General features: G+C 41.0%; 2 protein-coding genes across 2 annotated transcripts in view; both read left to right on the forward strand.

Annotated features, from left to right (window-relative positions):
* The window catches only part of TSPAN32 (tetraspanin 32), a 57541-nt gene extending 39979 nt beyond the window's left edge, over positions 1-17562 (forward strand). The window contains exons 6-8 of the mRNA XM_020788828.3: positions 2698-2790; positions 5188-5271; positions 8326-17562. Coding sequence (XP_020644487.2) covers positions 2698-2790; positions 5188-5271; positions 8326-8421 — 273 coding nt within the window. The 3' untranslated portion in view covers positions 8422-17562. The remainder of the gene's footprint in view (positions 1-2697; positions 2791-5187; positions 5272-8325) is intronic.
* A 5370-nt stretch (positions 17563-22932) lies between these two features.
* CD81 (CD81 molecule) overlaps positions 22933-23956 on the forward strand; it is a 66775-nt gene continuing 65751 nt past the window's right edge. The window contains exon 1 of the mRNA XM_020788800.3: positions 22933-23263. Within this exon, the coding sequence (XP_020644459.1) occupies positions 23198-23263 (66 nt within the window). The 5' untranslated portion in view covers positions 22933-23197. The remainder of the gene's footprint in view (positions 23264-23956) is intronic.

Consider the following 23956-nt stretch of genomic DNA (forward strand, 5'->3'; position numbering starts at 1 on the left):
GTGCCATTAATATTTATTTCAGTAGGGCATGCTGAGACACTTGGTCTCATAGAAAAAGAGCAGATGTGCTGGGATTAATTACACCATTAATACGATGAGGTTGCATTTAAGTGAAGGAGAGTAGAGAGACAGCTTAACATTTCTCCCAGCTAAGGAATAAGGCATGAAAGAATCATTGTGACCTTGTGCAGGACACAGACAGTGTTGATGGAATATTTGTTGCACACAGAAGTATGCAATAGCTGGCTCCAGGAAATGCCAGCTCGCTACAACACATGAGTGGTTTTTGGATAATGATCTATTGGAACTATAGGGGAACATCACCATGTGCTCATGTAGGTTGTAGGCTTCTCCCTTTCATTCTATACCAGCATTACATTTCTCTGGGCACAGAATTCAAAGCCACATTTTCTGCTTCATAATGAGAGGGTTGGTTTCGTTTTCAAAACATACTTTTCAACCAACAGTAACTATAAGCCCTGTATTTTGATAACAGGAATGCCAAGAAGGCCTAGAAAAACGCCCTTATTTTTATACATGGGAAATACTGAAAAAAAATCAACATTTTATTTGCCCCCAGGAATCAAATGAGTTTGTAGAATCCTTGATGTAGGTTTGTAACCTATGAAACCCACTGTCTTTCCTAATTTATTATGTGTACGTATTTAGAGGTGCACTTTCATTGGGGAATAAACCCCACTGAGTTGGGCAGAACTTATTCCCCAATGAATGTGTACAGCAGTGTTGAGTAACGTAGGTTCCAAGTTGCTTTTGCAATTGCCACCCCCCACCCCATTTACTACCACAGTTATTACTGTTGTAAGGCACATTGCCAGCACCTCCAATAAAACAGCACTATTGAAACATGGCAGTTCCCTGTCTTCCCTTCTTCTTGGAATCATTGTATGGTGAGGGAGAATGCTTTTTCATCCTCTAGCACCCCAAGAAGCTGTCAAAATTGTCACCAAATCTGAGCAGTAACTATGGTAGCTCAAAGAACCTCAGCCTCTGCCCTCTGCCACTGAATTCCAGCACGGCTCACCTAAAATTAGTAGTGGTAACAGCAGTGCAATTCCTGCTGGTGTCAAGGTTTTAGTGAAGCTCTCCATCTCTGGCACATTGCCCAGCCAGAGCAATACAGGATTACAACTCTATTCTGAAGGGAAGAAAGGGAGCAGGGGCAGAAAACAAGGTTGGCTTTCTTTTGGGGCCAAGACTGAATGAGTCTGGCTTAATTAACCAGTCCAGATGACCACAGTACAAAGAATCCATCTGTATGCACAGAAGGGAACTGGGCATTTATTTGCCAGGGCTTCTCTCTCTCTCTCTCTCTCTCTCTCTCTCTCTCTCTCTCTCTCTCTCTCTCTCTCTCTCTCTTCCCCCACACCCAACTCTAGCCATTTTTGGCCATTTAAATTATGTGAAAGAAGCATACAAGACTTGCACAAGCATAAACTAGCTGTTTGCAACTGGGATCTCTCCTTACATAACAGAATTGTTTGAGTGTGCAGGAGATTCCCCCGTTACTGTGCTGGTAGAGCTTCATACCCTACTGGTTTCCAGCAGGATCCCAGCTTTTATACTACTATGAGCCTTAAGAGAATATAGTTCACAGGCAGTGGACACCATGTAAAATACTGAGGACAAATACAAGAGATTTAATATGATTGCAAATGCAAATCCAAGGCTATGGTCAGATTGGCCTACATGGAATGTAAGTATGGGTGACTTAATGGAAGCAACTAGAAAAAATCAACATATTTTGCAGATTACAAAGTATAAATAGGGCTACTAGTTTTGAGGAAGCAGAACTGGCACATAGACACAAGAACAACAACAATAACAACAACAACAACAAAGCCCACTCTTTCACAAGCCTAGGAGAGATGTTGAGGTTGCCCTGATTGCATTTGTGTGCTGGTTCTTACTTGTAATCACAAATAAACAAAATGCGTGCTTTTACTTTTCATATAATTCATTTTTTTATTTATGAATGTACACCCTGTGGTCCAGGCAGCATTAATGAGCTATATGCTTACACAAACTACTTGGACTGTGCTTGCTGGAAACAATGGCACAGACTCCATAGAAGACAAAATCATATGAACAGCCCCCTGTATTCCCATCATGTGTAGTTACAACTGTACATAATGCTTGTGTGCCATGAGGAGGAGCCTTGTGGTGCAGTGGTTAAACTGCAGTACTGCAGCCAAAAGTCTGCTCATGATGCCTGGGTTCAATCCCTGGTAGCTGGCTTGAGGTTCACTCATCCTTCCAAGGGCAGTAAGCTGAGTTCCCATAGAAGTGGAAGGGGGGGAATGTGTAGCTTGCATAATTAAATTGTAAACCACCCAGAGAGTGCTTTAAGCACTATGGGTGGTATATAGGCAGCATGCGGGGGGTGGTGGGGGGGTTGTATTTTGTTTTGCTTCTGTACGCAATCCATAATTTCTTCTAAGATGAATTCCTTTATTTTCACACATATGTAACCAAAACAGTTCCAGCCATGGCATGGACAAGAGAACATGGAGCGCTGTTTGACTTTGGGGTGTTGCGTGTGGGAAGGCTAACAGGAAGGATAGGTGGAATGGAATGGTGTGGCAGAAGTGCTTCACACTGCAATGTTTTGATGCAGGGCCCCACTTGTAATATTTTAAAAAATGGCAAGCATAATAGGTTGTTGACTTTTTCTTTCAGTTTCACTGTTGCGGAAAGAAGTCACCTTTTGGAGAAGCAAGTAATATTGAAAAAGAGATGTGCCACTCAGAAGCTGAAGAGTCAATCAAAGAGGTAATAAAATGCTGTGCTTGGAAGTGATGATTCTTGTCCATTACAGCCGCGCTGTGGACAGACTTTTTCATGAATGCAGCATTTTTAAACAAAAATGTTGTGTTGCGTCTACATCAGTCTCCAAAGTTTTTTTTATCCAGGAAGTTGCAGGATTCCTTCTCCTACTTTGCCTTGAATGATCAGCTACAGAAATCTATACTTCTCATTTCTCATCATGTCTCCAAGCGTTCAGTCTTTCTGCATTCTGTGTGTGTTATTATTTCTTAGCTTTTATTCATTCACCTTAGCATTTCTTTGTTGATCACCCTCTCTGTCTAGAAATTCTTAACATTCTATTTGAAATGCTATTATTTTCTTATATTGGGAGGACTGGTGACAAAAGCATCTTTGCTTTTGACTCCTTTCCCTTCCCAGACATCTTGAAACGCCTTGCTCAGCAGATTCTGGATTACATTTGTACCTGCTTACGATGTGTGGCATATCTGTGCCCTTAAAAGGATTGTGTGGACAGTTAAATAAGATAGTCTTTTCAGATCTTTTCTGCTCTGTGAAATAGTTCTCCTTTTAACAGGAACATTGTGGCAGAGAAGGCCCCTAATTGTAGACCAAAACGAAAGGTGTGGTTGATACCTAGCTACTGCCAAAAAGTAATACCCTTTAGAATCATATGCCTCCTGTAAAGTTCCAAAATGCAGAATAGATACATGACATCACTGTACTGTAGTCTTCCTGCTACACATGTGAAGTGGAAGAGTGGCAGGAAACCTCAAACTGGTGATAACATGACATCAGGACTAATTTTATGTTACTAAATATGTAATCTTTCTGTGTGGATAGATTCTCAAAGGTACATACAGTCCTAACCACAATGCATGGAAGCTTCTTTCAAATACCAGTTGCTAATGGTTTGAAATAAGCTAATCCTGTTTTATTTCATAAGACCTTTTACATATTTTACAAGGGTAGTGGAGTCAGTCCACCTGCTTCTACTACTTACTGGTTTCAGTGTAACAAAATAAAATTAATAAATATGTATATTTTGCATCGCATTTAAAACCTGCTTGAATGGTATTACCTTAGTTTTCTTCAGCATCAGAAGAGGAAGAGATAGACATTTACTTAGCTCTCTACTTAGCCTTATAGCATTGGGACTATTGCGTCTATATTTTTGCAGCAGAAGGGCAGTTCCCTATAACATGACATTTTTCATGTTCATTGGAATGAAACAATCTTTTCCAGTAACTACATAGTGCCAGCTATTTTGCTTTGTTTTCTTCAGTTCAATGCAGATATCATTGAGGCAGTACCTTTGTGATCAAAATGGCAATGTGCTAGAGGGAGGTTTTACCCAACAGACTGTCTCGTACAACATCTTGTCTCCCACTGTGACCAACCTGATGCCTCTAAGAAGGTCATAAGTAGGACTCTAAGGCCCTTTCCAATGTTGCTCTCTAGCAACATCCATGGGTGTACTCCCTCAGAACACGTAAGGATCTGATACAAGCTGAGAGTGAAAAAAGGAAATCTGGAACCCAACTAAAGGTGTGATCACACATGGATATAGATCATATTTTGTATCACTTGTGGAGTGGTCCAATGCAATCTACTATATTTCCTGGCAATCACAAGACATACAAGAAATTGAACTTCAGCCCTACCCTTATCCATGCCTGATCTGGACCTTTTTGTTCCAGCTTTAGTGCTAATTGCTGGAACAAATCCCCAACAGACAGAGGGGTTGCTCCCTTCCAAGCTACCCTTTCTGATGCAATTGGATGCATACTCTTCTTGCTATCTTATCACACTCTATACATGCTCTGGCATACCTCAGAACATATCTATAAACATTTAGTCAGAAGTAAGTCCATTACACATGCTCCTAAGTAAGTATACATAAGGTTGCAGTACATGTATACAGTGGTGCCTCGCTAGACGATGATAATCCGTTCCACTGAAATCGCTGTTTAGCAAAATCATTGTCTAGCAAAAAGCATTTCCCCATTGGAATGCATTGAAACCTGTTTAATGTGTTCCAATGGGGAAGAATCATCGTTGTCTAGTGAGGATCGGCCATAGGAAGGCCGCTTTGTGAACTGCCAATCAGCTGTTTAAATCGCTGTCTCGCGAAGCTTAGGTCCCGAAAACACCTGTTTTGCGAGCGTGCTGTCAAAATCGTCATCTAGCGAAAATCGGTTTGCGAAGCAGGGACCAAACATTGTCCAGCGAAATTCCCCCATAGGAAACACTGTTTTGCGAATCGCTATAGTGATCGCAAAAAGTCAATGTCTAGCGAAAAAAAAAACCTGTCATGCGGGGTAACTGTCTAGCAAGGCACTACTTTATAGGCTTACGTAAGGTTGCTCTTATTCATAAAATTATTTCTCTCTTACTACACAGCATTGCCTCCCAGAGATCCAATACTTCATGAAAAAGCATATGAGTTTTGTCTCCATACTGATGATCATCACAGTTTTCTTCATGGTAATAATATGTATATCCTGCTTTTGTTCTTAAGTAATTGTTGTTGTCATACAGGTCTTTTGTGTGTGTGGCACCAAAGACTGTAGCATTTTAGTTTAGGGAATAAACATTAATTTGATAAAGAGAGCATATTTATTTGATGGGAGCTCCTCCTTTATTAATCAGTCTTCATGTACCTTCACTGGAAATAAGATATTAAAGCCTTAAGTGTAATTGTTAAGTATGTTTTTATGCTTTATGTATAGATGTTTATGGATAACTGCTACTCATAAAGACTAGACTGCCAATAATTTAAAACAACTCTTATTTTATGCTGACACTCAGCCTTCATTTTATATGAGTCTGTCTTATGTCAGTTATACTTTTTATCCGTGTGATAGTGCCAGCCATTCTCCATGGTCTCAGGCAAAGGTATTTTATATCATCAGCTATGCATTTGTTCTTTTTTTAAAACTGAAGAATGGCAGAGATTGAACCTGTGTGTTTCTTCAATGTATGTATTCTAGCACTGGTTCCTATTCATTTTAAACAATGACATTCAGCAGATGTTTAAAGGTGGTGAAGGATTCTGGGCTTATCTCACACAATAATGAATCATTATTTGCAAGGGAGTCCTTATTTTTTACAAGAGACTCTGGATGTATCTACACTACACAGTTATAGTGGTTTCATTCCATTTTGACTGCAAGGGCTCCATCTTGTAAACCCTGGAATTTGTAAAGTCAGATACAGTGGTACCACGTTCGTACGTTGAAAAGTTTGTAAGTCAAAGCAAACTTTTCCATAGGAATGCATTGAAAACCATTTAATCCGTACCTCCTGTTTTTCGTTCATTTGTTGAGGCGCTGTTCGTAGGTAGAGACTTTAGTTCCCATAGGAACTAATGCAAAGCCGGTTAATCCGTACTCTACCACTAGGGGGGAGAATTTGGTTTTAATTTTTCTTCTTTTGACCTAAGATGAACTTGGGTCAAAAAAAGAGCAGGAAAGGTTTTTTTTGGGGGGGGGGGTCATTCATAAGTCGTGACTCTGTTTGCAAGTTGAAGCAACTTTTTGCAAACAGAGCTGTTCGTAACTCGAATCAGTCGCAAGTGGAGACATTCGTAAGTCAAAGTACCACTGTACTTAGAATTCAGTGCTGTATTTCATGGGACAAGAGCTGTCTGGTGGGAAATTCTATGATATCAGGACTCCATAGGATGGAATCACAGCAGTTAACATGGAATCAAACATCTGTAACTTGTGCAGAATTGTATAGGCACACTCTTTGTCACTCATATCAGCATCTGTGCTGGAGACTGAGACAGTAACATCATGACATGGTTGTGGAAAGGCATTTCTATCTATTTCAACTCATGGTTTTTACCCTTGTCTCAGACATCTGACGAAAGCTAGCAAGCAGCCATTGGTGCCATACTTGTTACATGTATCCCTCCCAAGATGCCAGCTTCCCTGCTTCTATATGAAGCAGTTTCTAGTGTGGGCATTAGCATGATGCAGCATCTCAGCATCCTCAGAACTAAGAGACATTATTTTATTTTTATTTTTTGACCATGGACCATAATGGCCAGGGATCTGGGAAGTTGTAGTAATGAAATGGAGTAGGAAGTAACATTTCCAAGCTCTGAGCTTTCCTGGATGCAACCTTTTGTATCCATACTATTGAATCAGCTTTGTAAGTCTAGTGAACAATGGGAAGAACTATTTCCATGCTGATTCTTCTAGATTTTTCAGTACTAGTCTCATTCTCACTACATTTTTGAATTGTCCGCTCACATTCTGAATCTGGTTGATACTCGAACTGTCTCCCCTCACATATGTTCCAAGCAGATTGGGATCTAGGCCTGGTGTGGAAGGATCCACAAAATGCAAGCTCTGTAAGAAAAACCCATGTGATCCCATCAGCACCATGAGCGCCCACCATTTATGCAACTGCACCAGCAGCATACAGTTGCAGCTTCTGAAAAGAACTCTGCATTTCTGAGGATACATATACAAGAAGCAGTAGCCTGCTCTCAGAGTAACAGCATCATTTTACAGATTTTAAGAATAAACTCATCATTAGAGACAGAACATCTGTGATCATTTAACACCAGTACTTTGTTTAACAGGGCTGTTTGTCTTAAAAAAAAACTTCATTAAACTATATCATGAGATTTAGTTTATAAAACCTGCATTATTTTTATTGGATTGAAAATCAAGGTTTTGAATGAAAAAAAATCTCTGATGTTTTAATATCACGCAAATATGTGCTGCACACTTGTAAGGGTGTACTTTCTTGTACAAGTAAGAAGGCCGTGCCAGTGATGATGTGAAGTATCTAAGTAGTAGAAATAATAATAACAGTTGTGCACTGTCAAGATGATTCTGTTTTGATCCTTGCTGTGGTTTCCTAGGTATAAAGTTCTCAAAAGTCCCTTTTTTGTGATGGTGGTAGCACTCTTAGAATGTACAGATTGCCCAAGGCGACACAGGCTGGCTTTTATCTTGTGAAGTACAGTATGTAATGGAACTTCCAACTCTTTCTCCAATTGACCAAGCTATTCAGCCAGTGTACTAAAAATAGCAACAGGTTTCACTTGAAAAAAAGTACACTTTCCAGTCACATTTTAAAATGAACCTTTTGTGGATTAATCTAACAAATTATTTGATAATCATTGTAAAGCCATGCACACTTAGGTGGGAGCAAGGCTCCCTGAGAGACAGAGAGAAAAATGAGAGTTTAAATAAAAATATATAAATGGGAGGTATATTTATGGATTGTGTATCAATGGGGATGTACTGTATGTATGCATATGAAAGAAGTGTGGATTTTGCTTTGGCCTTACCCACTGCTCTCATTTTCTGCATAGTTGGAAGGTTACCCTTGAAGGAGGATCTTCAGCTGAAAGGTTTCCCTGCATCTGATTACAATTTAGGCTTTGTCTTAGCTCTATTTTTTTAAATTCTGGTTTAAATTTCCTTCAACTTGTGGTAGATGGGTAGAGAAGTATTACAATTAATCTGAAGTACGAGCGATGCCATTAACTCTCTTTCATTCCTCTCTATGTCCTAGGTGTATGGGATGATCTTAACTTCATTCCTGTGGATCTCCATACATTTTAAGAACAGTTTGGACCGGAAGGGCAAATACATTCTCACAAGGCAATAGGACCTGGACTTTTGACTTCTGCACCAGGGAAACTGTTGTGGCTGTAGGAGAGACGCATTAGATTGTTTTTCACAAATGTGAACAGCAAATGGGTGGCCCTTAACCTTATTCTCCAGTCTCTCTTTTTTTGTTGTTGTTCTTTTCAAAACTTTCCATCGCACATGTGGATTAGACTAAATTAGACAAGCAGAAATGCAGCAGGCTTTGTAGGGCAGGCCTGACCAAAGTGTTCATCAACCAGGACATCAGAAGGATGGAGCGCTGAGTCAAAACACAAAGGCAGGATATAAACCAGGAACCAAGACGTTGCCCAGCCACAAGTACATCTGCCATCTGAAAAGCTATAATTCAGAGCCCTCAAAATAGCAAGTCAGAACAGAACAACCTATCCCAGCAAAAAGAAAAAAAAACGAAACCCAGGGGAATTTAACTTTCTTTGCTCAGCAACCTGCAAGAATCATTTCTGTTCACTTGAAGTGAGAAAGTGAGAGAAGGGGGTGGGGGTGGGGGTACCTGCAGCTCATTTTATACAATTTCTTTCACTACTTTTTTAGTCAATTCTGCTGAATGGAAATGTTAAGGCAGGTGTGATAAATCATTGGTCCCCAGATAATTTTGAACCAGAACTCTTACAGCCCCTTATTCGCTGTGCTTGTGAGGATTTCAGAGATTTGAAGCCCAAAACAATTGCACAGCCAAACATTTCCCCACTCCTATTTTAGAGCCTATTTGATTTTTATTACACTGTGTAATTTAAATAAACCAGGAAATAAACAATTTGTAGTTGTTTAAAACAACAACAACAACAACAACAACAACAGCCCATGAAAACACTTAAAGACTGTTATGCTACATCACTGATGGGCTAGACACATCTAAAGTTGTTCAGGATTATGATTGCAAATCCTAAATACAGTTGTCATTATTCCCAGTAAACACATATATAGAAGTGCACAGTAGTGCCAAACAAATATCTTTCTTTAGTTTGCCTTTGTTTAATAGTATGTCAATTATAATTACATTTACAATGGCCATGGACCTATTCTTCTAAGTTCAAAATTTTTAATTCACTTGGCCAAAGTGTGGGTATAAATTCTATATGATGAACATTATACATCTCCCCTCTGATATGTTCTTGTCCTGGTAGGTCTATGCTTTCAGTTGAGATCCAAACAGAGAATTATTATTGCTTTAAGGAACATCTGTTCTAGTTCCAAATACTGAAACTCTCTGGGTGCAATCAGAAGGCTGCGAAGGTGTGCACCTGATCAAACCAGAAAGGGTTGCTTTAATGGAACTAATCTCCCTTAAAGTGACCTTTATGTCTGCCAGGGAACTCCTGTGTAAACCACCCAGAGTAGACACATTCTAGATAGGCGGTATACAAGTTTTATAAATAAATAAATAAACTCCTGAAGCCAGGCCTCAAAAAATTTGAAGCCCTACAGCTAGACCAAAAAGGTCCAGCTTGGGCACATATTGGGGTCAGGCTGGAGTGTGTTTCCCCATGTATTGTGATCACCAAGAAATAGATTGCACTGGATCCTTCCGCAAGCAGTTCAAATTGCTATCTATTTTCCTCTGTGATTACATTCTTATTTTCTTTATACAGTAGCTATGGTACTGGGCCATTTCAGTAATCAAAGGTGACAGACATTTTTGAAGACACCCTACTTCCACAAGGTGTGGGCAGACTGGTTTTTAGACAACTTTTTGATTAACTGTTTATGTCATTAATGTTGACCACTGGATCTTTAAAAGTATGCCAAGAAAAACATGGGGCCTTGAAGATGGTAGGAAGAAGTCAGTCACAATATTATTGGATTACTAGTAGGCCATAGCTTAAAAGTGAGACATCAGAATTAAAAACGTACAGTCTTATTATGGAGGGCATGATGTGAAATTACAATCATGACACAGTTTTGTTATATCTTCCTTACTGGGGAAGGGAATCCATTCCAAGTAATTGGGACCTAAAGCTAATCATTAGTTGCAGAACTTGGTACCACAAAAGTTATGTAAGGCCCTCTGGAATCAACAGGAGGTCTGCCCCAGCTGGGATTGACAGTTGGCCTAACCATTTATAGAAGGGATGTGGTGATGCTGAGGGTTAAACTGCAAAAGCCTCTGTGCTGCAAGGTCAGAAGACCAGCCGTCATAAGATTGAATCCACATGATGGAGTGAGCTCCCGTCACTTGTCCCCGCTCCCGCCAACCTAGCGATTCGAAAGCATGTAAATGTGAGTACATAAATAGGTACTACCACGGTGAGAAGGTAATGGCATTCCGTGTCTAAGTCGCGCTGGCCATGTGACCACGGAAACTATCTATGGACAAACGCTGGCTCTATGGCTTGGAGACGGGGATGAGCACCGCGCCCTAGAGTCAAACATGACTGGACTAAATGTCAAGGGGAACCTTTACCTAACCATTTATAATTCGTTACTTCTAAGCTCTTATTTAAACAGTTGTGTCAGACATGTGCTTGGACAAAACATAGACACTGCTGCTGCCAATCTGCAATTCTTGTTCAGGCTTGTCTGGGATACACCAAAAGTGGTTAATATCTGGAGCCTATGTTCTGCTATAAATCCTTAGATAAAATGATCCTTGGGGCCCATCAGTATTTGTCAGCACTGCCTTATCCTCTGTGCAAGACGATGGAGAAATTATTCCACTCAACCTTCCTGAGGGATGGAATGTTGTACACTGATTGGCAGAGTGAGAAAAGAGCAAAAAAAAAAAAAAAAACCAGAAAGTCAGCATGTTTAGGAGACGGGATTTAGTGATTCACTGTGTGCACACAGGATACATTTTACAGGGAGCGGAGAGGCTTCCATGACATTTTCCCATGACACTTTGAAAAAATGAGCCCCTAAGCTCTAAACATGGAGGCAGGAGTGGAACATGACCTAAGCAGGTGTCAACAGCTCACCACAAAATGGCAAATTGAGTTACTCCTTGGGTCAGGTCTTGATCTGCTGTTGGTTTGTTGACTTCCGGAACCAGATCATTCCAGGACTATCTCAAACTAAATATAATATTAATTATATAGGTTCTTCTAAATATACATTATTACACTTTCTTTGGTGATGATGAAAGGAGAGTTTTGTGTAAAGCCAGTAAAAGCTCTGCTACATTACTAAAATAAATACATTTTTAAAAGACTCAAAGCCTCCAACTTTCTTCATCGGTGTTTGTGCAAAGCCACTGTTCCCTTTTCATAAAAAAGTTCTGAATTTCATGGTGGAAGGGTTGTGTTTTTCCAGTCCAAATATCATGTCTTTCTCTTTTACAGCCAGGTGATAAAATCCCCTTTGTTCTTTTTTCTTTCTTTTCTACTTGGGACCCATGACTTGTCCCTCAGCAGCCAGCATGGCAGGTTGATTGATGGGGCTCAGGGATGATAGGGTGGGAGAAGCCATGGTTTGCATCCAACTCAGTTGTTCAGCATTTAACAAAGAGACATACATGGTCACAGTGCTGAGATAAGGCAACCATTACACAAAAACAACTGGGCCTTGTTTCTTCACTGGTAATTTTAAGCTCTCCCAACTGGAAATAACATTTTGTATTTCTACCAGGACCCATGTCAAGAAAAACTGTCAAAAGATGCCTTGGCGAGGAATCCCCACTTCCTCCTTGCTTCTTAGTATTATGATCTCATCGGTTACTAGAGGTTCAGTTCTCCCTCCTGTGACTCTTTTGTCCTACAGTTGCTCCAATGGGTAGTATCTAGAGATGGGGGTATTGGTGTTTGTATGAATATCCCTGCAGAAGTGGCGTTAACAAGGGTCTAGCCTCATGGGGCTGGACAGTCTACTCACTGATTCTACGAATGGCTCTGCAGCACACGATCTTCGGCCTTGCAGTGAGGCTTGTCCTCCTGCCTCCTGCCAGGAGTAAGAAGCGGATCACACGCTGCAGAGCCATTCGTAGAATCGTACCATCTGCATCGGGTGAGTGGACTGTTAATGCCCCCTGTGTGGGGATATTCGTATACAAATACCCCCATCTCTAGTTGTATCAATTGGCCGGCCTTCCGCTGATGGGAGGGATCTTCAGTCCAATGGAAGAGAGAAGTGATTTTTCAGGTACCCTCCTCAACCACCATTTTAGCAGCCCCCTCAAATTTAATCTGGAGAATGAGGGGAATTTCAGAACAAAGTGGGAGGTAGAATGGGGAGACTGGGGAAGGGAAGAATTTGCCCTGAATCACCCCCCATCCCCTTTCCACTGATGAACGCCTCCATTAAATCAAAAAGTGTTCAACTGGCCATCAGTTGGACCACTACCCAATAGCTCCCTCGCAAGGAAAATCATATTTGTCAGCATGAAAAGTTTTAATGTAGCTAAGGCTTCACTGTAAGGAACACTAGCCTTTGGCTATCATTGCTAATGTTGTTATTCAAAGCCCAGATGGGAGGTCATGAGATTTCTGGCTGCTTCCAAGAAAATGAAATTAAAGTGCTCTTCTTTCTCCCCCTTATGTATGCAGACACTGCTGTTGCAGTTGCCGAGCTATTACCATAATGTACTCTAGGCAGTAAATCTCCCAACACTGAGAACACAAAGGGCAAGTGATGTTTCTGCTGAGCCCAATACAGAACATGCAGGCAACTTCACTGGACTTCAACAGAACAAATGTTTGGTGTTTTTTTGTTTTTGTTTTTGTTTGGGTTTTGATTTTCTTTGATTTTTTTAGCTCCTGGACCTTCCCTTTCCCCCATTGCTATCCTATAAATTGACTTAAATTGAAAATAGGGGAGTGATTGCAAAGCACCACTTTGTCTCAGTTGGTGGCAGTTTCAGAACAATAGGCTGCAGATCCCTGGTAAAGAACTTGGGCTTTGAAAACCTTTCTCCTTTCTTGGAGCATAATGAAAGTTGACCAATCCCAGTCAAACAGACTTGGAACTAAACATGTTACGTTTGGGGGGTAACTCAGTCTGTTTTACTGGGATTGGTCTACTTTTAACTTGGGCTCTCTTGGTGTAATCTGTGAAGTTGACTATGTGGTGGTCCTGTAAATAAGAAGATCTTTTCTTTGGGAAAGGAAAATATTAGACAGATTAAGTATATATGGGTGCGCTTGAAAATCAGAAGAGACTCCAACATGTTCTTTTGCTTTGGCCAGTTATATTTTCTGTGAAATCCAGGCTGCACGTATCTGATGTAGAACACTAGACTAAGTTGTTTCTTGATCTTTCTTCAGCATATTCTGACATAGAGATGGTCTCTGTTTTCCTAAGAGCTCTTTAAATACTTTGACTGAGACCTCTTCAGTATGTTCTGTTGCAAAGTTTTGAATGCTTGTTAAATTCCTCCAGCTGCACAACAAAAGTGTGGGATTCACAGAGCAGAATAGCTTCAAGTTCTCAGAGTATTCCCGTCCTTTTCTCATCAACTGGCACAGTCTCAGTAACTCAGTCAGTGAGACATTAGTAGGAGAAAGAATAAAACATTTCATTACTTACAGGTCTACAGCAAACTGACAAACATGACTGCCTTATTTCAGCAAACAGACAGACTCGACAGACTTAAGAGAGGGAAAGAGTCCTGAGCAGAGAGGTAGGGTTTCTTTGAATTCAGAGGCAGGGAAGGAATGATTGGTTAGTGCTGGATACATTGACAGTTCCCCAAGCCCAGAAAGGTCCCTTCCAGCCAAACCTACAAAAGGCAGCATTCAAGATTCCAAAAACTCCAACATGTTCCTCTCCTCCTCTCTTACAACACAGGGAACATAACAAAAACCCAATATAGTAATCTGTCATTTTACCAGGATCAAATATTGCTCATCATATTTATATCATAAGCTGCTGTAATCACTGTATTTGCGAAGGCTTTCATGACCAGGATCTAATGGTTGTTGTGGGTTTTTCTGGTTCTTTGGCTGTGTTCTACGTGCTACTCCTGTCCTCTGAAGATGCCGGCCACAGAGACTGGTGAAATGTTAGGAAGAACAACCTTCAGAACACAGCCAAAGAACCCAAAAAACTCACAACAATCACTGCTGTAATCACTTACAGGGACTCAACAGCTTTGGCAAAGGACCAAGATGGAACCTGGCACTGAAATGAAACCTGCAGGGTTACATCCCACTTGAATCACTATAACATGGTATACATGGGGCTGCCTTTGAAGATGGTTCAGAAACCTCAGCTGGTTCAAAATGCTACAGCCAGGCAGTGAGCAGGTAACTGTGAACAATAGCTCCACTGGCTGCCAGTCCATTTTTGGACTGAATTCAAAACACCGGTTATGATCTGTCAAGCCCTATGCAACTTGGGTCGAAGCGGTCTCAAATCAAGTACCTCCTTGTATGAGCCTTCTCAGCTCCTAAGATGTTCAAGGGAGGCCCTTCTCTCAGTCCCACTGCCTTTACGGATAGGTAACTGAAGGGCTGTGTATACTGTTGCCTCTGGTCAGGTCAGACCCTGATTGGAGAATTAAGCTAGTTAAAAATTGATTCAATCAGTGTTGGGGAACTAAATTGGGGTGGCTGGTCATGGTAGTATCCCATGAGCTTTGGGGATTTCTTCCAGCACACTTTTGTTCCCTCTGCTTCTTCCTCTGCAAACATATGTGAATCACCCTCTGTCCTCCAGTGTGCCTGCTAAAATTCAGTCTATTTGCTAATAATAGTTCCTGAGTTCCTTGCTTTGACTTCTCTGTACAGCAGGAAAAATGTTATGGTCAACCAAGAGCAACTCTGGAGCCAAAACATGAAATGTTTACAAATAACTATTTGAGCAGGCCCAAGCAAAAAGGAAAACCAATCAGCTGTAGCATGTTGAGGTAAGGCCACAGTCCCATTAAAACTCTGTGCTGTATTTAGTTCACCAACTTTTAACTGGCTGGTTTGGTTTTGTTTTAACATGAGCAGGCTAATACATGAACATAGGATAGAACTGAGTGCAGCACTGTTAGAACTGTTAAAAAGAAACAATTCTGCCTTCATATGGTGGAAATATAAGCCTTTTGCACAGTTTGTGCTGCTCTCTCAGAAGAATGCTTTAACATGAGTCCAGAACGGTCCATCCAGAAGGGTTTTGTTTTTTGTTTTATTGTGGTTGCATAGAAAACACAGCCTCATGTCTTCCAACATGGAAACTAGGACAAGCCAAAGATAAGAGCTTTTAGGAGTCACAGATTTTGATTAATAAGATAAACATATGCTAAACAATTCAGTTGAAATCAATAGCCACTTAAAGTGTTGAAAATTGTCAGAGTTATACTTGAAAGTGTGAAGGAAGAATAGAATTTGTAAGAAAAGAAATGAGCAACACTTGGAAACAAGTTACATAATTATAATTACTTCTTTACTTTTGAGTAACAAGCATGGAACTAAGTTACATTTTTAAAAAATAGCATGAGCTACCTTTTGGTGTAACAGATAATATTGCATAAGTACTGTACTTTGAAAAATATCCCCTATAGGGGGTACCCTTAATTTTAAATAGCACTTTAATGCACTTTAAAGAAGTTTTGAGGGGCACTCCCACAATTTTGCCATTCTTTTACTAGTCTTAAAAAACACGGGTTGTGTTGCTTTGTTTCAGCCTTTTTTGCATGCATTATCAAATTTGGCCAGTAGAGGGAACTGAGTACTATTTCCCAATAAGGACCAAAAAGCTTGGCAAACTGAGATACCTGATAAAAGAGGAAAAACAAGATCTATTTTTCCCTTAAAAGTAGCATGATTACAATTGCCTAGTTACCTAAAAACTCCCATAAATGTGTGATCAGCCTCATAAATAGATTGTTGTCACACCACAATCATGCAACAAGCAGTATTTGATGCACAGTCTCACATGAGAAACAGCAATGACTGTTTTTCACGTTCAACTGTTTCTCAATAACAGCAGGTATTTGCAAAAGTTTTCACATTTTGTTTTCCAAAAGAAAGAAAACCCTCCCTCCCACTCCTTCTTCCCCAAATCCCAAAAGGACCCACAATAGTGTATGAGCTAGGGTGGATATAAAATCAAATTTACACAACTGTTCATGCCCAGCTCTATTTGAAAGATAGCTTTTTTGAGATTTGATGTCTGACAAATCTGGAAAAGAGAGACTTTTGGTGACTTCGTTTTCTGGGAGTGGCTCCTGCTTTAGTGCCTTGCTCGTGTATGGACTCATGGGCATACGTAGGATCCAACATGGACACGGTTTGTATTGTTCTTGTTGGTTTTAATTCAGTTTAACATTTATTTGATTTAACATTACAAGTCATTGCCAAGTTTATTGTGTTTGCATCAGTTTTAAGTAAAGAAAAGAGCCCTGTAGAGCCAAGGGAACCTGTGTGAACCGGATGGCCAATGTGATGCCCAAAAAATACAAAACTGCTTTGATGGAGGTGTGCAGAACTCTGGGGTTTCCTTTGCACAAGCTTCTATTGCGGATTCACGCAGACTAAGGGGATGTGAAGGAGATTAAAGAGGCTGTATAGAAATGTGGCACTCTTGCCAAAATGCAAGAGAGAAAAGGAATGGAGAAAGAAAGGTTGCTGTGTGAATTCAAGGCTTCCTGTGCTGTTTGTAGGATTGGGAAGAGTAATGGAAGAAAAGATGGCATGGAAAACGGGAGGTAATTTTGGTAGACGCAGAAGTTACAACATTTTTGGCTGATGTGACAGGACAAATGGTAGGTGATAATTATGCTCCACTATCAATTTCCATCCTTGCAATGTATTTTTCCTTGAATTGCAGCATCGACTGTTAGCTTTAGCTTAGCAGACCGACAGTGCAGCTGGGGCTTCAAGCAGCAGACCTCATCCTGAAACTGAACATTTTTTTCAGGACTCACATGCAAAGCATTCGGGGAAATAGATCATGCTGCTTTCAAGGTTCAAGTCAGGAAATGAACTGAAGGTGATTTTTTAAAAAAGAAAATATAAAAAGATGAAAAATAATAGAGTTTGGTCCCTCTTATTCTGCATGTAGTTATAAGAGCAAGCAGGAAAGCTGCAGGAGAATGTTTTACAACATTAGAAAGTAGACGTTGTCTAGAGGGGCGGGGTAAAAATTGAATAAATAAATAAATAAATAAATAAATAAATAAATAAATAAATAAATAAATAAATAAATAAATAAATAAATTAATAAATTAATAAATTAATAAATTAATAAATTAATAAATTAATAAATTAATGGCATTTGGAAATATTAGTTATTTGTTCATTCTTTCATTTATTCTTTATCCATCCATCCCACCCAACTAGTAGCAAAGCTACTACTCTGGGTGGCAAACACAACCAAACATAACAATAATAGAAAGCAATAAAAATTATTTCAGTTTCTGAGCTAAAAGCAAAATTTCATGAGACTCAACATACTAAAGATCCTTCAGGATACTTAAGTGTACTGTACAACATGCTTTGGCTATGAAAGGTTTTGAAGCAAAGGAGATTTCCGAAGGAGATTTTAACCTGGATGTGCAGGAACTGGTTTTAGACGTTGCTGTTCTTTATAACTGCCTTCAAAAATCAAAAGCATAGTTTTTAGCAACAAGCCAAGTGGGTTGTCTTATGTAGAGCTCCTTTCTTCAGTAAAATGTTTAGAGAGAGGTGTCACTGACAAACAAAAAAGAAACTTCAGAATTTGGTGGCAAGAAAGAGCAACAAAAGGGTGTCATAACAAAGAAGCAGACTTGAGGAAATTAAATATTTAGAAGCTAAGAGAGAAATAGCCAGACACAAAATGACTGCTCAACACAGGCAGCCGGGGAACTTTAACCCATCTTTTCCACAAGCCCATGGATAGAAGATCTGAAGCAACTAGGAACCATAATAAGGAATTACGCTGTTTCAGATGTGAATTAAAACACCACTTCAGAAAGATTGTACTAATGGACCTAACCCAAATTGAGTTCATCAGGATTTAATGAGCAACCCAGGAAACCAGAAGAATGCAGGTTTAGGAGAAATGATTCAAAGTTTTATAGCTTATCAGTTGGCCCATGAAAAGGAAGGTTTAACCAGATGTGAAAAGGAAATATTGCAGGAACTGAAAGGACCTGAATACAATGAATATATGTCATTAGTAAGGTAAACTATACCTTTTTAATAGATTGTGGATCTCAAGTAATATAAGGAAACATCTGCAGGAAGTGGCTGCACTTGGGTCTACTGAGGAAACTAGCAGCCCATATGCATCTCCCATAGCCTTGGTAAGAAAGAAGCAAGGCGGTGGAGTGCAAGAAAACTGAACAATTTAACAAAGATGCTGATCCCCCACCCCCACCTAGAAGAGATATTTGCCTTGCTTGCAGGAACTAAGTGTGTGTTTTGGATATAAAAAACAAACATTATCAAGGGCCAGCGGAACCAGAAGATTGTGAGAAAACAGCTCTGCCACTCAGTTTGGGAACTGGCAATTTAAAATGCCTCAAACTCTGAAAAATGTTCCAGTAAATGATGGAGAATGCCGTGCATGATTAAAAATTTAACTGAAGTAATTGCATTTCTGGATGATTTGATCATGTTCTCGGCCACCCAAGGAAAGCATGAGGAACAACTGCTGAAGGTACTTAGGAAGCTTCAAAATTATGGATAGAAGCTAGCCCTTCCTAAATGCAAGCTATTTCAAACATCAGTGAAATATTTGTGCCACATAATATCTACAATAATAGAGTAAGATAAAGAGAAAAGTGGCATCACTATTGTTCCACCAAGGTTCACAATTCTCAATGAACTTAAGAGATTCCTTGCATTTGCTAGTTACAGTAGGAGATTCATAGCCAAGCCACTATTGGTGGGTAATAAAAGTCTTAGGTAGTGATCTCTCAAGCATAAATGGGATTCCAACTGTCAGATGGCCTTTGAGACCTTGAAACAAAAATTGACTACTATGCCTACATTGGGGTTTGCTGACCAGAGACATCCATGTACATTGCAAACAGATGCTTGTATTACAGGATTAGGAGTGGCATTATATCAGTTCCAGAATAGTGATCTTCGTGTCAGTACCTGAACCAGTAGATGTTTGAGTTGCAGTGAATGCAGTTACCCAGTGCAAAAGCAATGGTTGCTGAAATGGGCATGATTTTCCTTATAGAATTGAGTTTAAAATAATGACACTCAATAATCCTTTAACATATCAGCCAAATTAGATGCTAAGAGTCAGAGATGAGGCTCAGCCTTGCCCTTACTCAATTTCGAAACTGTTTATAGATTGGATGGAATAATGAAGATGCCATTTGTTTCTCCTGAAAATGAGATGATGCTTCATTGGAAGATGAGGAAGGAACTCGACAAGCGGAGCAGATCACCAATATATTATGTAGATGTCAGCAAAATCCTAAAATTTGGAAGTCAATGGATGCTGAGATTTGCAAGGCAGTCATCCAGGTTCATGCAGTCTCTGATGACTAATCTGCATCCAAAGAGTCACTGGAAAGGAACAACAGCTGTACTGAGACACCATTTTCTTCAGAAGACAGTGTTCCCAAACAACTTTTTAAAGTCAAGGATGCGGAGCTAACATACTCTGTGAACAGAGTGCTGCTCTTCTAGTCTGGAAAAGTTTGCACAGGAGAGATAAGTATATGACCACAGTGATACAGTTTTTGGAAACAAAGCCTAAACTGGCCCAAGATGAAGAAAAAACATGAAGACTATGGGACTGAGATGTATCTGAAAGGTTTTTATTTCCAGGTGGTGTCCTTTATTAGGATGTACAGGAGGGGAGAGGATGTGGAGCAATTGGTGATGCTTTATAGTTATACAAATAGGAACAAGGCTCCAGAAGGAATCCATCATGAGATGGAATAGAGAGGACCTCTGACCTGACACAGGATGGATTCTTTCGGCCTAGAATGACACAAGCAGTAGAGCAAAGACAATGTAATTGTAAATGCGGAATGTTAAAAAAAGGCTAAGGTGGAAATAGTAGCCAAATTAATAAATATTAAAGTGTGTTCTCCTTTAGAACTAGTTTGTATAGATCTGACTCTTGAACCCCATGCAACAGATATTAAAGCTTTTATGATGGCCACTGATATGCCCAAGCTTATCCTACTAAAGACCAAATTGCAAGATCAAGAGCAAACTCACCTTGTAGAAAAATCATATAAGTCACTATGGATTCTCTAGAAGATTTCTCAGTGATCAGAATTTTGAATGATAATCAGTTGAAATGTTAAGTAAAATTGCTGGGACTTAAGTCCCTTATTACTCCTTATCAACCTAGAGGAAACTCTGTTAAGAGATTTAATTGTACTCTCTTAGATATGTCAGAAATGTTCAGAGCAAATAAGAAAACTCACTGGAAAAAATATATACTGATACACACAACTGCATCAGAAATGATATTATTAGGGAATTGCCTTATTGATGTATTCTCAAAGGCTTTCATGGCCGGGATCCGATGGTTGTTGTGGGTTTTCCGTTCTGTTTGGCCATGTTCTTAAGGTTTTTTTTCCTAACATTTCACCAGTCTCTGTGGCCGGCATCTTCAGAGGGCAGGAGTCAGAACAGTTCTGACTTAAGAACACGGCCATATAGCCCAGAAAACCCACAACAACCAATTGCCTTATTATTTGTTGTTTGTAAGATGTCACAAGGAAGTAAGTCATCAGGATTATGTGAACAACTTAGAAGACTTGGCCACAAAAGAAAGTGAAAAACATCAGAAACCAAGAAAAGGAAATGGAATGAAGAAGTTGTGATGTCCAACACTAAGTCTTACTGTATTATTGGAATGCCAAGGGAACTCACAAACTGCCAGGCAGATGGGAATCTCTTGTGCATATAGCTGTAAATTGGAAGATGGAAATCTTCCAGTGTTTTATATTCAAACAGATGATGGGCTAAGACCCTGTGCGTTTATTTCTTCCTTTTTAAAAAAAAAATCAATCTACCTCTTACTTGTCCTTCAACTTTTCCTAGCATTATAAGGGCCATTCAGTCCAGCCTAGGGGTTGAGGAAATCCTGAAGAAGTGGCCATGATTGTAAAATTTCAGTATAAATAGAGACAGAGGAGTTACAATTTCTTTTGGAGCATTAGGCCCTTATAATCTTCATGTAAGTAACATAATATAAATGCATGTGTGAGGAAGGGCAATGAAAATGCAAATCCTTGTAATATTATTGCTGTCTTTTGTTTCAGGGCTTCTGACAGTACCACCTTTGGCCCGGAAGAATGTGAAAGGCAGGACTATCTTGAGATTTGGTCCCTTACATGTTTGGATTTAGAGGGACTTTGAGGGATTTCCTTTTCTGTGAGCAATTTCTGATCTGACACCTAATTTATGGATGACATTCATGTGTAAATGCAAACGTGATTTTTATCATTAAGTTTGGCTGAATTTGTATTATTGCTCTTGTTTAATTTAAAATTCCAAATCTTAACATACTTTAGTATGTTTGCTGTGCTCCTTTAGAAAACCACAACTGAAATCCTATCTTAGCATGGTAAATTTCACTAGAGTAGGCCCACTAATCAGTGGAAATCTAAACTTCTCCATGAATTCTGCTGATTCACTAGGCCCAATTGAATTGGCAGGATTTATAGTGGATTTAACCCACCAAATCCCCACTGATTCAATGGGCCCACTTTAGCATGATTTACTGCACTAAGCAGCAGGATGTCTGCCAGCCTCATGGAACCAGATACACCCCCCATACATCTGTAACAGAACAACTCCCAAACTTTTACTTGTTTTAAAGCATGATGTAACTTTAAAACAGAAGGAAAGTGACAAATGCTCTTATTACTCAATTCTGGTCCTGGGGCACAGATTCCTGTCACTCTCCCCTGGCCAGGGAATATTCACTGCCAATGATGCCACATTTACATTCAGTTCTACTTTTCTGTATCCCATCCTTAACCAGAGGTGCTCTGCCCCCCCCCCCAGAAGCTTCAAAACCACCGTTTGTGCCTCTGAAGTGTTTGGCTGTGCATCTCTTCTGTTAGCCTCACGGCCTTCCCTTTTCCCTGCAACAGGTGAATGCAGCTAGGACAGGGAGATAGGCTTCCTCTTTCAGCCCACAGATGTGTGGCAGATCGTCGCCATCCCTGCCTCAAAGTAGGCTGTTTGGTCTTGGAAGCCCGTAAGGAATGAGGGGTAGAAACATCGCCCGGCTGATTTGTTGAGAGCCCTGTTATAAAAAAAAATCCCCGTTGACTGCCTGCCTGGAAAAAATATGGAAATAAGCAAACGGCTCTCTCTCTTTTTTTTCTTGAAAACGGTGAACCCGGTGTGAAAACAGGGAAAACCGTTCTGTGTGGGCTTTGAAGTTGGGAGCTGTGACCAACACGACTCCTCTGTGTTTCGCCCCCTCGGCTTTAGCACCCCTTCCCCTGTGCCCCTCTGTGTGTGTGTGTGTGTGTGTGTGTGTGTGTGTGTGTGTGTGTGTGTGTGTGTGTGTGTGTGTGTGTGTGTGTGAACCATCGACCCGGCGGCGGCTGATGTAAGAAACGCGGCGGCAATGCGGATCCGCGGCCAGCAGGAGGCAGTGCTTTTCTCTCTTCGGCGCCCGACCAGGCGGCGGGGGGGGGCGGAGGAGAGGAGGGACGCGGACGCTGGCGAGGCGCCAGGCCGAGAGGGAGGGGTGTCTGAAAGCGGAGGGAGGAGAGAAAAAACGGGGGAAGAGAAGGAATCCGCCTGCCTCCCTGTCGTCCGGAGGAGGGGGGAGAACAAGCCCAAGCAACCACCTAACGGAGCCCACCGTCCGCCCCAGCAGCAGCAGCAGCCCCTCCGCCGCCCGTGCTCGGGAGATCACCAGGCCAAAACACATCCCTCTGCCCGTGCCGTCCTCCTGAGAAAGCCGCAGCGATGGGAGTGGAAGGCTGCACCAAGTGCATCAAATACCTGCTTTTTGTCTTCAATTTTGTCTTCTGGGTGAGCGGCGTCTTTAGAAAAGGAGATCCTTGTCTGGCTTCGGGTTTGGCGTGATGGTTCGGGGAAGGGAGGGAGGGAAGGAAGGGGGGGGGGTCGATGTCGTTGATTTATGGTCCGGGCGTTTGCGCTTCGCTTTTCCTTACGCCCTTTCCTCCTTTCCCCCATCGCTCCCCTCCCAGTTGTTGCCGCCGCCGCCGCCTCCTTGCTTCTTTTCCCACCAAAACAAGGCGCCAGCCTCAGCCTGGGGGCCCGGGGGGGGGGGGAAGAAGCGCTCTCTCTCCTCCTCCTCCTCGTTTTCCACCTGACAGTCCTGGTTGTGAGGCTGGGGGGGGGGGGGGGACGGAACCGTCGGCTGAAGCCCAGCAGCGGCCACGTTGGGCTGGGAAGGAGGCGCTTCTTCCAGCGGAGCGGGGTCGGGGATAATAAAATGGGGGGCTGCGTGGAGGGAGCCCCGGACCCAGGGGGTTGAGCTGTAAGCTCCCTTTTCCGAAAGGAATCGGCGCGATGGACCGGAGGGGAGAAGGAGGGGTTGTGGATAGGCGCCTTCTTAGGGGAAAAAAAACAAACAGTAAAACCCCCAAAACAAAATTTCCTTCCCAAACCCTATTTCCTTTCTTTTTAAAAAGAAAGATGGGCTAAAAATAAGAAGTTTTGCGTGAAAGTTCTGTCGACTTTCCAGTTAGCAGAAGGCAT

The sequence above is a fragment of the Pogona vitticeps genome, chromosome 1, assembly GCF_051106095.1.
Source record: "Pogona vitticeps strain Pit_001003342236 chromosome 1, PviZW2.1, whole genome shotgun sequence".
In the NCBI taxonomy this organism is placed as follows: Eukaryota; Metazoa; Chordata; class Lepidosauria; order Squamata; family Agamidae; genus Pogona; species Pogona vitticeps.